This window comes from Fulmarus glacialis, unplaced genomic scaffold, assembly GCF_000690835.1.
Source record: "Fulmarus glacialis isolate BGI_N327 unplaced genomic scaffold, ASM69083v1 scaffold1470, whole genome shotgun sequence".
In the NCBI taxonomy this organism is placed as follows: domain Eukaryota; kingdom Metazoa; phylum Chordata; class Aves; order Procellariiformes; family Procellariidae; genus Fulmarus; species Fulmarus glacialis.
Window position 1 is genome coordinate 1 of NW_009186762.1, and position 16,926 is coordinate 16,926.

General features: G+C 41.6%; 2 protein-coding genes across 2 annotated transcripts in view; one reads left to right on the top strand and one right to left on the bottom strand.

The window, feature by feature from the left end:
- The first annotated feature begins 273 nt into the window (after positions 1–273).
- Positions 274–5,004, top strand: TCFL5 (transcription factor-like 5 (basic helix-loop-helix)). The gene is given in 7 exon segments (XM_009572543.1): positions 274–1,007; positions 1,721–1,907; positions 2,574–2,733; positions 3,350–3,593; positions 4,011–4,152; positions 4,890–4,979; positions 4,981–5,004. Coding segments are annotated over 7 exon segments (1,581 nt in total).
- A 1,031-nt stretch (positions 5,005–6,035) lies between these two features.
- COL9A3 (collagen, type IX, alpha 3) overlaps positions 6,036–16,926 on the bottom strand; it is a 40,575-nt gene continuing 29,684 nt past the window's right edge. Inside the window, exons 23-30 of the mRNA XM_009572555.1 lie at positions 13,742–13,777; positions 12,280–12,324; positions 11,676–11,708; positions 11,128–11,274; positions 10,420–10,474; positions 9,415–9,597; positions 9,065–9,142; positions 6,036–7,048 (exon numbers count right to left, since the gene is read on the bottom strand). Of these exons, the coding sequence (XP_009570850.1) occupies positions 6,873–7,048; positions 9,065–9,142; positions 9,415–9,597; positions 10,420–10,474; positions 11,128–11,274; positions 11,676–11,708; positions 12,280–12,324; positions 13,742–13,777 (753 nt within the window). The 3' untranslated portion in view covers positions 6,036–6,872. The remainder of the gene's footprint in view (positions 7,049–9,064; positions 9,143–9,414; positions 9,598–10,419; positions 10,475–11,127; positions 11,275–11,675; positions 11,709–12,279; positions 12,325–13,741; positions 13,778–16,926) is intronic.

A 16,926-nucleotide genomic window follows, 5' to 3' on the forward strand; every position in this document is an offset into this window, starting at 1 on the left:
GGTGAAATGCGTTTTTTGTGAGCAGCTGTGTTGGAGTGGGAGGGAGGGTTTCACCTGGGCTCAGAGGGGGCCGCTGGAGGGGGGAGACGTGGTGAGACTGTCCTGTACCTCGCTGTCAGGAGCTTGTTCCTTGCTTTGTTGCCTCGTATTAAGTGCAATTTTTTTTCCCCCCACCCCCCCCTTTTTTTTTAATGGACAGTACTGATAATTTTTGCAGGTTTCATGGTTTACTGTTGAAAGAGACATTGGTAACTGATTAGGTTTACTGTAGTCATGTCAGGATCAGCCCCAGAGGAGCCTCAGACCTCCATTCCTCAAAGCACAGCTAGTGTTCCTGATCCTGCTCCGGTTGCTGTCGGACCTGGAGGCTCAAGTGACATTTCCTTTGGTGAGCAAAATACTAGCTTCACCACCACAGACGTCAGCCTGGTGGAGATGATGGAAATTGAGTATACCCAGCTGCAGCACATACTTTACTCACATACGGAGGCACAAGGTAGTGAAGGTGAAGTGGAAGCTAGACTCAATTCTTTCTCTTCGCCTGGTAATTCTGCAGACCCGCCTCTGCACCAGACCTCACTGAACACCAGTCAGGAGGGGTGTTCATCAAACAACTCTGGGAACCAGGCGGTTTACCCAGTTATCTGTCAGTCAGGATTACCTTCTGACAGCAATTTGCTAAGTTCAAACCCACGTTTGGGCTATGCTGACTTTCAGGAGCTCAGAATGATGTTACTTAGCGAGTCTAACCTCCCTTCGAACCAAACAGATAAAACGCCTAGCAGTAGCTCTGTAGACGTCCCAGGACACAGTTTAGTAAAAGTTAAACATGGTGAAAATTTTGTTGGGGTGAATAAAGAAAACATACTTGTTGAAAATTCGGCACTGGCACCAGAGCCTAGATCTAAATCTGCAGTCAGAGTTCGGTTGGAAGACAGATTCAACAGCATCCAGACAGAAAACCCCAGATGTCAAGAACCCCAAGAATCTGGAGTAACTCTTAACAAGTGTGTTGCAATTAATTTTAGTTTCTGTTGTTAAACTATGTATCATCATATAGTTCAAAACTGATTTTCTACACGAGACCTAAGAACAGTACTTTTTTTAATACATGAGTGTGATGGGTTGGGCTTTTTTAAACTGTGCCAGTCAAGTGTGGCTGCAACTCCACTGACCTCAGATTAGGCCCCTCTGATATTGCATAAATGGTACAGAATGTAGTTCCAAAATTGATTATTTTTCAACTTTATAACAACATGTAATGTAAATAAAGGTGAGAGAAGAATATTACCTTGTTTTAACATGCAACTTGCTAAAAGCAAAGCAGATTTTTCGTCAAAATGTTAAGAGCAATTGATTAGTGTTACAACGTGGAAGCCTGACTGTGGGGGAAACTTGGAGCAAAAATACGGTTTTACAGTCTGACCCTGTAACTGTATTAGTGTGCTGAGAAAACATTTTATTGTGCATAAAGCTGAATTGTTCCTGCACAGAATAAAATACCTTCTTAGGTGATCTTTTTTCTTTTTTTGTTCCTGAAGTAGGCAATATGGCAATAAAAATGATTTCTGTTTACAGTAAATGAAAGTGGTTTCTTGGTGATAGTTACTAGAAGTATGTGTAGCGGTACATTTTTCTGCACTCATTTTCAAGTAGTCAGTCTGGTATGTTTTGTGTGTTGGTTTTTTTTTTGTTTTTTTGTTTTTTGTTTTTTTTTAAGTTTAGTAACATTGATTCGACAGCCGTCAGAACTGATAGGTGTTCCTCTTCATCAGCAAGAAAACAAGTGTGCTGCATTAGGGAAAAATAAGACTGCACCTGCCACGCCGCCTTTACAGTTCACATACCCTTTATTTACTATGAACGCATGTTCTACTGCTGGAAGTGCTAATCCTTCACAAGCACAGGTAGATAACGTATTCACCACTAGTTGTACTCTGCTAATTGCAAATGCTGATAATGTTAATCTCTTGGGTGTAATGTAATTCTAAAGGTTTATGTTAAAGTGTGACTTGGTTTGAATAGGGAATGGTCAGAATGATCTGTAATGCAATTTATTTATTCTTATGTTAATCTTTAAGACCGTCAAAAGTAATTTGCCACACAAACCAATTGTGTGGCAGTTATGTCATTTGTAATAACGTGCATCCGGGTAATGATCAGTAGGCCATTAGATTTCTTACTGGGAGGACTGTTTTTCTTGAGTTTATCAGTGTATCTAGCTGCTTCATCTATGCAAGACAAGAAGGAGACACTTAGTACGGTGTTCTGTGGTTCCTTTTTTTTTCTAATTAATTTTGATTAAAAAGATTCCCCCCCCCCGCCCCCCCAACTCACAGTAACCTCTGAAGCAAGAATGATAGCATGGCACTCAGAAATGTCAGAGGTATCCCAAAAAAATTCAGCAGTCTGTTAAAATCCTATGGTTTTGGTGTGCAGAAGTAATTGGGATTTATTCTGATACAACACATTGAATCACAGGGCTAAAACTTACGAAGTTAATATGAAGATATCAAAATAGTCTCTTTTTTATGTATATAGTCCTCTAAGTATTTGCTTTTTGGTTTTCACAGACCTCTGGAACGTCTTGCACTATTTTGGAAGCTGCCAAACATCAAGACCTTGGGATACCCAAGACATTCTCTTTCTGCTATCAGGAAACTGAATCCACAAAACAGATAGTAGGCGCTATGAACAAAGTGTTGCCTGAGGAAGTTTGGATTAAAGTTGGAGGTAAACCATTTATCTTCTTTTCACTTAGCTTCCTCTTGGCCTTCAAATCTACAATTTTTTCTGAATTTGTGTGGGTTTTAGAATGAATATGATTTTAGTGAATCATACGATGTGGTTTTTATGTCTGAGATGTGCTATAGGCAATATGGGACTAGATTTCTCCAAAAAAATTCAACACCCATGATTTTAGCTGTACTTTAAAAATTGTTTAGCACTTCTAGCTTGAAATGAGAAAACCCAAGGTTGCAAAGTACCTTTGAAAATCTGGGCCTATAGTAAGCAACTGGTTTCTTGCTACACTTTTTGACCCCAAAGCTGATACAGCAGATCCAGTCAAGTATCAAATTGAAGAACATTCAAAGGACTGCCTCAAATGCTAATCAAAGGCAGGCATGATCTCAATGGGTTCTCTGAGCAAGTAGCAGCTAGGTGGATTTTGAAACAGCAAGCAGTGCCTTAGGGCTTCCGAAGGACATGCGCTGCTATAGAAGTCAATCTAGGTTGGCAATAAAGTTTAAAGATTATTCCACATAAATAAAGCAACAAAAAAAAAATTCCATGATTAGTGGGAGGGTTATAAATAGGTTCTTCTTTTCCTCTTTGTTTTTCCAAGAAGAGACCTTATGCAAGCAAGCGATAAACAGAAGAAGCTGCAGCCGAATAAGCCCATCAGATACAAACATAGATCGCAAACCTCTTAGTGAAATTCAAAATGTGCGTGATGATAGCCAGAGTACTGCGTCTGCCCAGGGTCCTTGGCAGTCAGCACAGTCAAATTCAAGTATGCAGGGGCAAAGTGGGACACAGGATGGAATCGCTCAGCGAAGAGAAAGACATAACCGCATGGAGAGAGACAGAAGGTAATTTCTATGAGGAGTGGCAAGACAAAGGTTTTGAAGCCTAAAATAGTGATACTGCAATATTCCTGTCGTTATCCAGAGTAAAATGTAAATTTGACATATTTTGTTTTACCTACGAGAAAAAGCAATGCAGGCGGTGAGGGTTTGGCATTTGTTAGAGGGAAAAAAATATGTATGTTTCATTGTGGTCGTCTTTGTTGTTTTTTTTACTCTATAAACAAACGAGATTTCAAAACATGTAACCAATTCTATAAAGAAAAGGTAACTTGCATATAACATGACTCATATACAAATACAAAGCTTGTAGCAAACAAAAAGAAGTCCATGGCTTGTAGCGCATGTGAGTAGTCTTCCTTTTTTTATTTTTTCTCCTTCCTTCTCGCTCATCGGTTGATAACCTTTTGTATTTGCCTGTAGGCGCAGAATCCGGATTTGTTGCGATGAGCTGAATCTTCTGGTCCCATTCTGTACTGTTGATACGGACAAGGCAACAACTTTACAATGGACAACTGCGTTTCTGAAGTACATTCAGGAAAGGCATGGTGATTCTCTGAAACAGGTTTTAAGTCTCATTTCATTTTTGTTCTTGATAAAAATGTGAAATGTTTTAGAGCTGTCATAACATAGCTAAAAGTATATGGAGTGCTTCTGCTTGATGCTGTTTGTGAAGGACCTCTATATCATTGAAACTTCCTTTTAAAAATGCTTTTTTTTTAATAGCTGTCCTCACAACAGTTTCAGTTCAGTAGTGTGAAATCATAGGCTGTCCTCAGTCAGGGTTTTCAAAACAGATCTAAATTTTTTTTTTTTTTTTTTTTTTGGTTAAGTTAGCCTGGTTCCTGAGCATGCTGCTATCTGGACAGCAATGTAGAATTGAGGTCCTCTTCAATCATTCCTCCCCATCCTCCCTTCCTTAATTTTCTCTATTTTCTGCTTGTTTCATGGAGTTGTCTTCTAGCTAGCTTTCATGAACTGGTAGTTAAGCGATGGGATACACAGCTACACGCCCACGCTATCGCAAAGTGGGTGAGAGTAGTAAAGGCTTATATGCCCTATAAGCAGCTCCCATGCAACCACCCCAGAGTAGTTCTGGCTCTGCTAAGTAGCTTAAGAGAGTAGATGGAGTGTGTATAGGAAAACCTGCTTGTCAAGGTACTGGTATGGCTCCTCAGCGCTTCCTATTAAAGGTGGGTTTTTTTTTTTCCCAAGACACTAGTGAAACAAAAACATACGTCTCAAGTAAATATCTACATTAAACATAATTGTTATTTATTTTTTGTATTCTGATTTTTTTAGGAATTTGAGACTGTGTTCTGTGGTAAAACAGGCAGGAGACTAAAAATAGCAAGATCAGACTCATTTGTAACGTGTCCAGTGCAGGAAAACACGCATGGCTATGGAGACCAAGTAGTCTGAACTGACCGCCTTGAATTGTATGACAAGTGTGGCTAACAGTGGCCCAAACTGTATTTTATTTTCTCCGTTTATATGCTGAATATGAATTGCAAAATATAACTTGTAAAAATATATAAATAGAGCTTTAAAGAAAACATTCTTTATTTAAAATGGAAATGAAAGTTAACTACTGGCAATAGAAATCAGTGCTCTGTTAAGGGGGCTTTGGGACCAGAAGCTACAAGAAAAATGTCATGACAGCTAAGTATTTTTTCCCTTATAAAAAAAAATGTTCTTTTTCTGTTTATGGTTCTGCTTTGGGGTTTTTTTGTTGTGGTTTGTTTTTTTTTTTTTTTTAAAAAGATGATCCAGTACAGTTAGGCATAGTTCTAGAACATCAATCTGTCCTGTTATTTTAATGACTAGATGCAAATGTACTCTTCAAGTGTAAAAAGAAATTAAACTTACCATATTATAATGCCCATTTTTTCCATTAAATAGTTAAAGGCTATGTTGGTTAATTAAGTGCATAGTTTCTAAACTGTGCTGATATTGTGAAGTTCACACTTGCCATATATATTTTAACATACTTGGTCCTGAAGAGTAATACGATGGTGTTAGCATTTTTTTTTAAATACAGTACTATTTTTAATGTCTATCACACAACTGTCCAACAGTTTCTTGTATTGTTACTTTAGTCCAAGTGGCATATTGTAAACAGTAGATTATTTAAATGCAGAAACTATTTTCATATTTAAAGATTAATATGACTCCTTTGTTCATAAGCTTTAGCATATAGGGCAGACATAGAATAGTGTGTGAGCTGAGAGTGGTTTTATTTTTTAAAATAGATGATGCTAGCAGGTTTTAAAGTACAAAAAGATCTCCCAAAATAAATACTGTTTTAAATCACGGATATAGACAATTTTGCAGCAATTTATTTCCAAACAATCCTAGTAAAACCAATTCTGGAAAATGGAGTTCAGCTGAGTTAATTTGATGCGTATAATGACACTTACAACATCACAAAGAAAAGGTTAAAAAAAAAATCTCCTTTTATTTTTACAACAGTTCATACAGGTGTGTTTGTCTGGACTTAGAAAGAGCATCCTTTCTTATTTGGGGTTTCATTCACAATTACTGTGCAAATAGCTTAAGTAGAGGTCGTGAAAATGCTGTTACTTAATTTCCTTTATTATCATATGGAAATATACAAAAATTCTCCCCTGTAAATTAAAATATATACATTACACCTTTTGCAGAATTTGATTGCAAGAGGGTTACTATTTACTAGTTTTGGCAAATATTTGAGGTGCAATCTGAAAATTGGTAATTCACTGCATATACATAAGCTACAGTCTTTACTTAGGCCAGAATCTTAAGACATTAAAATATGGGATATGCCTAGTTTCCACCGATGTAAATAGCAGTTAGGTGCCTGAATACCCCGAGAATGTGTATCTTATGCAGGTTTGGGCACTAACTGAAGTCAGTGGGAGCAGCACTGAGGAATTCAATTGACAAGGCTTAAACGTTTATACAGAAAAGTTGTGATCTTTAGTACACAGTTCAGGGGGTGACGGTAAAAAGGAACAATGCTTCCTCTTGCAGGTCTCTTGAACAAAGGGAGAAAGGAGAGGTGAGGTTGTTTAGCAGTAAAAATTCTGGAAAATAACTGGGGGGAGGAGAAAATACTCATAAAGCATCTTTTAACTAAAGTTTTCATCTGATGCTTTCTTTTTCATAGAACTGTGTCAAAGTCTCCACTTAATATAATAGAAGGAACATCTGTCCATTTATCACTAGAAGGATTCTGTCTGTTTTCTTACAATGCACTCTTTATTTAAATATTCAGTCACTTCTCCACTTCTTGTACTGTTGTTTTTATGATTTTTTGGAAGTTGATGCTCCAACAGCTCCCATGCAAGCCGACGTGTCACATATTCCTGGAGTTCCCTGAGCCCCAATAGCACCAGAAGTACCAGGATCCCCTGGAAGACCGGGTTCACCCTGAGCACCATCACGACCATTTTTAGTAATTCCAGGTACACCAGGTGGTCCTAAACAAGAAGGGGAAAAAGATTACATGAATTATTTCCTTCCCCTCCTTTTTTTTTTTTAGTATCTGTATGTGTGTGTGTATATATATGTGTGTGTGTGTTACTTTTAGAGTTTTTAAAATACTTTGAGTGTCTGTATATCAGACTTGTTATGGCCTGTTGAGTACAAGGTGTTGAATAAATTTAGCCTGAATCTGGAGTATGTGCGTTGGATTTTTTGGAGTACCTTTGGATTTACTGGAATTACCTCGGTACAGTTGAAGGTGGATGTTTAGTATTGCGCTTTTGTTATTGCATGCACCTGTTTTGAACTGGATTCCATCTCACTACTGCCTCAGTTAGTGTATGATGCCATGAATAATAACAAGTAATTTGTAACCAGAATTATGTTACATCATCCCCGAATAGTTTGCTCAAGGGATGTCCTGGATGTGTGAGCTCACACTTCCTTACTGTGACAATATACATCTGCCGCTCCTTCCTGGCCCCCCGCTTGCTCCTTAGGGTGGCCTTCAGCTACTTCAATTCATTGCACCCCCTTAAGTCTAGTTGTAGTTAAGATTCTGAATAAGGGAAGGAGAATAGAGAGAAGGATGATACAGAACATCTCCCTGACATTACAGATAAGCAGTTTCCTTTATACCTATGTCTAGTTTCAAAAATTTGCTCATGATGAAATACATACTTTGTTTATTGGCAAAAATAATTTCTGCTTTGGATGGACTCAAGCTATTTTTTTTTAATTTCTTTTTTCCTTCAGATGCCAGACATAATTCACAAACACTAATTTCTGTAACACCAAGCTACTGCAGCTTTCTTAAATACTGTAAAATACGATTCTCCCTGAGGGACAGCTATATCAGGTGGTCTATAAACCTGCATTCCTGTCTTAATTATGATAGAGAGATAGTGCCTGATTCTTTTTGTTCATGTAAGTGATGAATTGCATTTACTGTTGATCCCCTTACGTTTCATGAGTAGGACAAGTGCTCTCAGTATCTAATATGTGAAACATAGCCTCTTTTTACATGCTGTGGAAAAGAAAACATTTATCGATCAATGCAATTATTTTATGGAAGAATTTAAGACAATGGGTATAAATATTCTGGTTTTATGAAATTATATGGATGCAGAGCCTGCTTTTGGTGCCTGTAACTTAATCATTGTGCAGATGTAATCACAATTAGAAAAGCTGCTTTAATAGGCAACCAAAATAAAGACTATTCTTGTGAGTTTCTAATAGATATTCATTAATTTGCATAAATTAATCTTTGAGTCCTCTGATAAAGGATTCATGACTTCAGGAACTGGGATTATAACCAGCTATAGAGCAATAACAGCACTGTCTCTCAAAATCATTACACTAGGAAGTTATATTTGTTTCTGGTAAAATTAAATATTGTCCCTGATTTCTCTTGTTTGATCCAGAAACATGAACTGAATTGTGGAGGACTATAGCTGGTAGTCCAGGCTGTAGCTTTCACTGTGGGCATTCTTTAAGCAGAGCATCAAAAAGACACGTGTCCATCAGGAAACAGGCAGCAGGCATGATCCTTTTGTCTTAATCACAGCTGTTAGACACCTTTAAATGCACTGATACTCCACTTGTTAACTAGTTAGTTACTGATGTGAAGTACCACTGAACCGAACAACCTTCTGACACTGGCAACCACGTGGGAGTAGTTAAGAAGGGTTCCGACTTCCCAATCTATAAAAGCTCCTGACCTTTCACAGCCATTAGTGGAAGAAACCAAGAACTAATAAAGAGGCTGGCTGTCCCAGCAGCCTTTTCTCAAAAACATTCTCCAAAACATTTAGGACCAGACAGGAGTGTTGTGAAAAGGGGATGTGCTAATTAGGATCTACTGTTGAAACTGCTGTACCCACAGGGAGACAACCCTCCTGTAATGATTACAGGGACCAAGTGATGATAACATACTGCCAACAACATGCAGAACTGTCCCTCTTAAGCCTTTACTTTAGTCATGGTTTATTAAATTATTTGTACAGCTTTACCTTGAAGTCCTTGATCGCCATCAGGCCCATCAATACCTTGGCCAACAGGTCCTTTATCTCCCTTTTCGCCAGTGTCACCTTTAATCACAAATAGACAATTTCAGCAATGAGTTGTGTACTGCAGCTGGATCCAAGGACAGGAAGGGGAAAGACCAAGAGGAACTCAAAATCCTCAGGCCACTGCTAGGATCTTTGCTTACTCTGCATCCCTAAAGATGCAAAACTGCCCTCTAGAACTCCATCGGCTGCCCAAGGCCTGATCTTTTCTCCTCCACTGCTGAAATTAGTACGAGTTTGCAATTTATTTCAGTAGGCATAAAAGAGGAGCAGGTTGGTTTATTCTCACTTACCTCTGGGACCAGGATCACCAAGTTCTCCTGTTGGTCCTCTGTATCCAGGGGGACCACGAGGACCAGGATGCCCAACACTTCCCGTAGCTCCAGGAGGACCTGGGGGACCAGCTGGGCCAGGACGACCCGTCATTCCAGGAGACAACGGCTTTCTCAGATTAGCAGCTAACTGTGCAATTTGATCTGAAAAGAACAATTAAAAACTGCACGTCCAACATTTTCACTCTCTGCTTGGCTGTTTGTCATCTGCCACCAAGTGTGCTTAACTGAGTGAGCAGCTGAAAACTGAGCGTCTGTCAGTAAAGCAGAGTGGGCAGATCCTGCTCCCTGCCACTCCTACACACTTACCGCTTCTGGCAGAAGGAAACTAAACATTGCATCTCTCCTCTCAGCTCACCTGTGGCTTTTTATTTTTTTACATCTCCAGAGAGGGAGATTTTGGTCAGAAACCTGCAGGTTTTTAAGCCATTGATATTTCCTATTTCCTAAACCACTTTAAAAGATGTCAAGTATTCTAGAAAATTGTACTTAAATAATTAAAATGGGTTTTCTGAAACAAGCTTTCAGCATTTTAACTTCATCCCAAATGGCGAACGTAACGCCTAGATGCAGAACAGTAACTGCAAAGAAAGAAGAACACCCCTGGGGAGCTCCAGGGAGGTGGGGTGTGCCGCGGAGGGGAGAGGAGGTGGGCGCTGAAGCTGGGAATGACGCTGGTTAGGGCAGACCCTCTTGCCAGGCAGTGCCTGGTACTTGTGTCAAAGCTGCTTTCAGCACTCACTGTATGTTGCCGTGATGGATCACTTAAAAATACTAATTTTAGAAAAATGAAAGACATCTCAGACAGCAAGGTGACCTCCTGAATAATTTCCTTACATTAAAGGTCAATGTATTTTTTCTTATTAAGACAGAAAAATAAATCTCAGGAGCCATCTTATGTTCAGGATCTACTCATCTTCAGCTAAACATGGTAATTAAAGCCAGTTTTCTCTCAGTAATACTCACCATTTATCATTTCCCCACAGACTTCTCTTATATGTTGTTCACTGGCCTCTTTGCCCTGCAATTAACAGAAGAATCTGTCTTTATACAAACCACATTATCGATAATCTTCCCTGACAGAAGCTTCAGGACATGAAACACAATTCCAGCAGCTCAGGAAGAAGCACAGGATCCCGCATGAAGAGGAGTGGGTGTTTTCCTCTCTTCAAAAGGTGACAGCTTCAATTCAGAAGCTCTGTCATACTAATGGCAGAGATTAATTTTAACGTTAGGCCAGATTTTTAATCTGGGGCTTATTTGGTCTTTCCTGAATGATGAAACATGAGCTCTGGACCAAGACAGAGGTCTAACGTTTGAAGTAGTGAATAGGAGTTGTATTTTTAAATTACGAACTTCTAACTCACTTTTGTAATAAGAACAGTGACTTACAGCCCGTTCCAAGGGACACAGATAATCTGTTCGTTCATTGTGAGAGAAGATTGATTCTCCAAGGTATGCGTTCTGGGGAATTTTAATTCTGAAGCTTGTAAGCTGTTAATCTTTTTGCACTAGTAAAGTCTTGATGCAAGACTGTTAGCTTGCATGCGCAGTTACCTACTTCTGCCTGCTCAAATGCAGGACCTTGTTTTTTGACTACGCATCCAAAATCCACAATCCATTTATTCACTTCAGTGACTCCTTGTCTGCGCCCCAGAAGCAGAAAATACTTACAGGAGGCCCAGGTTTTCCCGTGATGCCGGGAACGCCTTGCTCCCCCTGATGGCCCATGGGCCCTGGATGTCCTGGGATCCCTGGTACTCCAGCTGTCCCGTTAGGTCCTTGGACACCTTTTGGACCAAGCTCTCCTCTTTTTCCTGGCTGTAATGAAGAGGGAGGGAAAAAGAAAAAAAAAACCCCACACTGAAAACAGAAGACATGGTCTATTATTTTCTCATAGGGACTAGTTAAGCCTTTCTTTGGGTTTCCCTAACTGATCTGGCTGATCATGTACGTTTCTTAACATTGTACGGGTGATTTTACATATATAGGTCATGACAGTAGAAGTCCATGCTGCAGCAAAATGATCAAACACATTTGAATGTTTTGAATGCCACAGAAAATTGTCACTGTCATAGATTTTATAGCATAGCCATGACAAAAACATGCTTCTAGGAATCAACGCCAGAACATAGTTTATGGAGATACATCATCGAAAGATGCGATAAGCATGTTTACTCCCAAACCTTTTGGGGCGTAAGCCCGCAATGTCTGACACATACCTCTCCTTTTTGGCCGGGGGGACCAAAGGGACCCTAGAAAGAAAAGGGAAATAAGAAAGAATGATCCATTCAGAAAATGTGCATCTGAAGTCAAATCTCCCAAGCTCCGGGAAGCCGTGATGACGTGGACATGGCACCCAATGGGCTTTTCTAGCAAAGGGGCCACGAATGACAACAGGATGCTGGAGACCAGATTCAGCCCTGGCACAACAGGGAGAGGGCTCCGATGCCAAGACTCGGGTACTGATGCTGAACGCAGGTCCGGGCAACCCGGCTACTTCTTGAGATGGACCAAACCCCCTTGGACAGAGCAATGTCGACCGCTCTGAGGAGCAAAATGGCAAGTGAGTGCTGATACGCCACAGTTCTGCAAAGGCCACGCTGGCTATCCGGCGCTTCCTGAAGACAAGAGGAGAGCTGATGCACACCGAGAATACGGTGGCAGAAAGGCTTGGGTTGCCTTCTCCTTTTCTCAGCCAGCAGGGTTGGAGCAGTTAATTCTTGGACAGTTAATTCTGACTGACCATATTAGTTCTTGATTCATAGTTCTCTAGACCCATCTGTTATTTGAGGAGTCAATTCTACTGAATTTAAGGACACCTACCAGTTCTCCTTTGTCACCTGGGAGGCCGTCTGCTCCAGCAATGCCCTGAAAGTGAGATATCAGAATTAACACTGCACCTATTGGTGCACAAAGATTATTGACAATAAGGCTCACTCTGAGACTTGGATAACTTCAGCTCCTAAGGGAGATGGGGACACTTAGCAGCTTATACAGCTGCTCCAGCAAGAGGAGGTTCTCTCTTCCCAAAGGTGAACTCTGCAGTAGCTGTTCCCCTGCTGACAACAGCACTCGTGGTGCAAGGCAGCTCGCAAAAGGACTAGGTGCCCTTTGCAACAAGCTGGTACTTGCACGAAAGGCTGAATTCACACAGATGAGAGCCCTGATGGGGTGGCCATGAAAGACATCCACAGGCTGGCATTGGCATTCCTCGTACAGGGAATCTAAGTTTCAGGTTCCCCAGCTCTGGGTCTCACAGAAAACGTGGGTTTGCAATGACAGCTAAATGTTCAGTGTAGCTGCGTCTCTAGGCTTCCTCAGTAGAAAGAGTCATCTGCAGAACAGCTTCATCCCACCCTTAAACAGAAGCGATCCATCACTTGGTGAGGACCAGCCCTCTCCACTCTGTCTGGGGACCGTAACGTAAGAGTGGCTAATGCTCTAGTGACATTAATTTTACTAGCCATGTCAAGGAGCGTCAATTTGCTTATCACCTCCATTAAGCCAACGGCAGCGTGTGCAATTCGAGCATCACCGGGAACGACACGAATCGCTGCAACCTGCCGCCACCGGCCGCACGGGCAGCGCTTCCTGCGCCGAACGCTCTGCAGCAGAGCTGGCTAATTACACGGCAATTAGAGCAGATCATGAACAGTTTTATGGTGACTCTATGGCTTTAGAGAGGAAGCTATTTCAAGACAAACGGAGATTAGGTTGGTCTTTCCCTTAATAACAAAATGGAGACCACACTGGTAAACAAAACAAGCAACGCTTGCTGGAAAAGCACTCATTTTCTGCAAAAACACAGCCATGCATTAATAAAAGTCATATATCTTAGGAAAACTGGCTCGAAAGCTCATCGCTGAGATTAATCCAACTATGGAAGTTAAGCAGCAAAAAGTAAAAAATAGTCTGTTAGGGTGCCAAGCTTTAAGGCTAGGACGAATCCTCTTCATCGGGCACATGAAGTTCAGTGAAAAGCTGCGCTTCTAAAATTAACTCGGGAGGACTACGATGTGAGGAGCTGACATACGGCATGCCTCGTGGTTACAAAATATACAGCCAGAGTCTAGCGTTTTTATCACATCTTTTTCACGTGTCTCCATTGGAACAGACTACATCTGTTTCACCAACACAGGAAAAACAGGACCAAAGAGGGTTTTGTTGGTGCCTACTCCAGAACATTTTCATTTGAGGGAGGAAAAGCAGTTTGCACTGTCAAAGGCTGCACCTAAGGTACGGTTTCAATGCCTCTGCTGACTACAGCATGAAAGTTATCACTTACCTGGTTACCTTTGGGACCAGGAACACCAGTAGGACCCTGAGAATAAGGAAAAGAAAAAAGGCAAATGAGCTCAAACTCTTATTTTCCTGTGAATTCCTGGTGCAGTCAGACATTTGCTCACTCAGCAAGGGATTAGGGAATTTAGTCTCCCAACTGCCAAGGAGGAGGGTCCAAATCTCATTCATACTTACACACAAGAAGAGATTTTAAGCATCCTCACTAGCTCTGTAGCACTCTCTACAGTCACCAGTTTGTGCTGTAGGACAGTTTCTCAGGCCTCTTGCCGTGCCAGTGACAGCACAGAGCAGCTGCCAGACCAGGCAGGACCTCCCAACTCAGGCCTGGTGGTCTTCTGCCCACCAAGTCCTCATCCTGGTGAAGGGTCTAGAGCACAAGTCTGATGAGGAGCGGCTGAGGGAACTGGGACTGTTTAGCCTGGAGAAGAGGAGGCTGAGGGGAGACCTCATCACGCTCTACAACTCCCTGAAAGGAGGTTGTAGCGAGGTGGGGGTTGGTCTCTGCTCCCAAGTAACAAGCGATAGGACGAGAGGAAATGGCCTCAAGTTGCGCCAAGGGAGGTTTAGACTGGACATGAGGAAAAACTTCTTTACTGAAAGAGTGGTCAGGCCTCGGAACAGGCTGCCCAGGGAAGTGGTGGAGTCACCATCCCTGGAAGTATTTAAAAATGTGTAGATGAGGCGCTTAGGGACATGGTTTAGTGGGCATGGGGGTGTTGGGTTGACGGTTAGACTCGATGACCTTAGAGGTCTTTTCCAACCTTAATGATTCTGTGATTCTATGACCCAACCAGACCAGAGAGACTTTCTTGACATGGCTCGGCGATGCATTGCTCCCCACCTGCCTGGCACAGGTTATCTACACTGGCCTTTTTCATACCATCCTCCTCAATTTCCTGAATAAAACTAAAACGAATTCTGTACTTTTAATCCTAGTCTTTAAAACCTGTTTCACAAAAGTCATCTTTCACATCCATCCCAGGGGCGGGAACTCTGTTTTGCTTCTGCCCCTCTGTTTTTCATTATTGTCATCTCACTATCATGACCGAAACAGCAATTTTACAAATTCACAAATTAAAGGACAAGGTCCAGGATGAGACTGCTGGGCGATTGATCTCTGCCTTTCGCACCTGAAGACGTGAGAAGCAGATTGAATTTACTCATGGTATAAAAGGGACAGGAACATTTTTGTACCGCAAGGGCAAAAAGTCAGAATGGTTTTTCAAGGCTTTATTAGACTGTCAGTTTTCCTGGGGATTTAGAGTTAGGTGCTCCTCAGATTCACAGAACAACAGGGCCACAGGAATAAAATACATTTAGAGGATGAACTGATCATCACCCTAAGAATAATTCAGGCAACTTGAAAAATCCCTCCAACTTTATCTACCTGGCATTCAAGGAGAGGACATGAGACATTTTCAGCCCTATTCGTGACTTTAGGTCCATACAGCAGAGCCCACAAGAAGTTCAGGAGAACCCTAGATTTTTTTCTCTACTGCAAAATCTACATGGGAAATTCAACCATTTTACATTTTTAAACAATATTTCTACAGCACATTCATCAATCTGGCATCTGCAAACTGATCTTTTTTTAATAACTAGACCTGGAGATGGCTCAGCAGAACAGAATCTTCAAGGAGGACAAACACATATAATAAGGACATGTCATTTTGCTCAAGTCAAGCACTGAATAAGTTAAAAAACGGGGGAGGGATTTCTGTTAAACAAAAAATAATTCTCAGCAAAACATACAATGGAATGTGGAAATGCAAGAATAGCTACAGCTATTTATAACTCCCATTTTATCTTTGCCGATGGCAAAGGTGATTTTTTTTTTCTGAAAATTATCATCTAGATTTATACCTCCGACTTCACAGAGTCCCAAGGCTCCATGAAAGTTTATGGCAATAAAACACAGTCACCAAAGACCGTGTCCTTAAAGAAAAGCTTAGCCCAAAAGATTTTGATTCAAAACTGTAGTTTGCAGCAGTAGTAATTCCTAGCAGCAGAAAAAAAAAGGACAGGACTTTAGGACCACCAGCTCCACGTCCACTGGCCGTCCTCACGTTCATGTCACCCTATCAGTTAAACACGACGAACATTTTTGGCCAAGCATCTAGTGATGCCAATATGGAGCCGAGAGAGACATTGCCCCAGGTGGCTGCCAGCATCCAGAATCCTCAGGAATTTGATCATAATAAAAATCCTTAGGAAAAATACTTGCCTATTGCTACCTCAGCCAGCAATAACAGTCAAATCCTTCCCCTCCGCAATATCCCACACCAACAAGATGGTTTATATATCGTCTCAATGCTATTTTACATTTACAGCAAACGCACTAAACCTCTTGTATTTTTCATGCCCGAAAATACACTTCCTGATGTCCTGGTTTATATTCCTGGCCACAGTCAGCCCAAGGACTGTGAAAAAGCAGATCAATACTTGTTAACTAAGGCTTGCAGCAATTTTCCCCCCCCCCCCCCCAAAGGAAAAAAAAGCCACAATTGATTTCAGGAGAGCGCGATGGGTTAGCTGCAGCGGGGACGGTGGAATTGTATTGATCTCGTATTTGCAGTTCTCCCCTTCATACACGTCAGGACCCGCAGGCTGGGGTGTCAGAGCAGCAAGCCCCGGGCAGCGCCTGCCGCGCTCGTTGTCCCCCCCGGGGCAGACGCCGTCACCCTCAGGAGCAAAGGCTGTTCGTTTAAGCTATAAAGACACGGTCTGGGGTTTTAGGTTCTTCCCAGCCCAAATCTTGTGCCCAGTAATAAGTGTGGAAATTCGCAGTGCTGACTGCTGGCACAGCCCTCGTCGCTGCCCGCACGGACTGCGGGCGCACGTGGCTGTCACCGACACTGGTGGGACTGGGTGGGCAGATGGGAGTTACTCTCAGTACCAGTTGCATAGGTGGAGGTGGAAAGTCTCCAGCGTTATCCAAACCTGCTACAGCATGCTTTTCTGGGGAAAGCTCTTAACGAGCTGGGGTGGTAAGAAGCAACCAACAATTACATCTTAGAGTAATTACACTTAACTTCAGAGCCAGAAATAAAACCTAGAGTTTTAGGGGTTTTTTTGTTTGGGTTTTTTTTTGGTTTTGTTTTTTTTTTTGCTTTAAGTATAAAATTTTCCCTCCCTCTGCTCGGAGCGGGTCTGGATACCAGGCTGCTC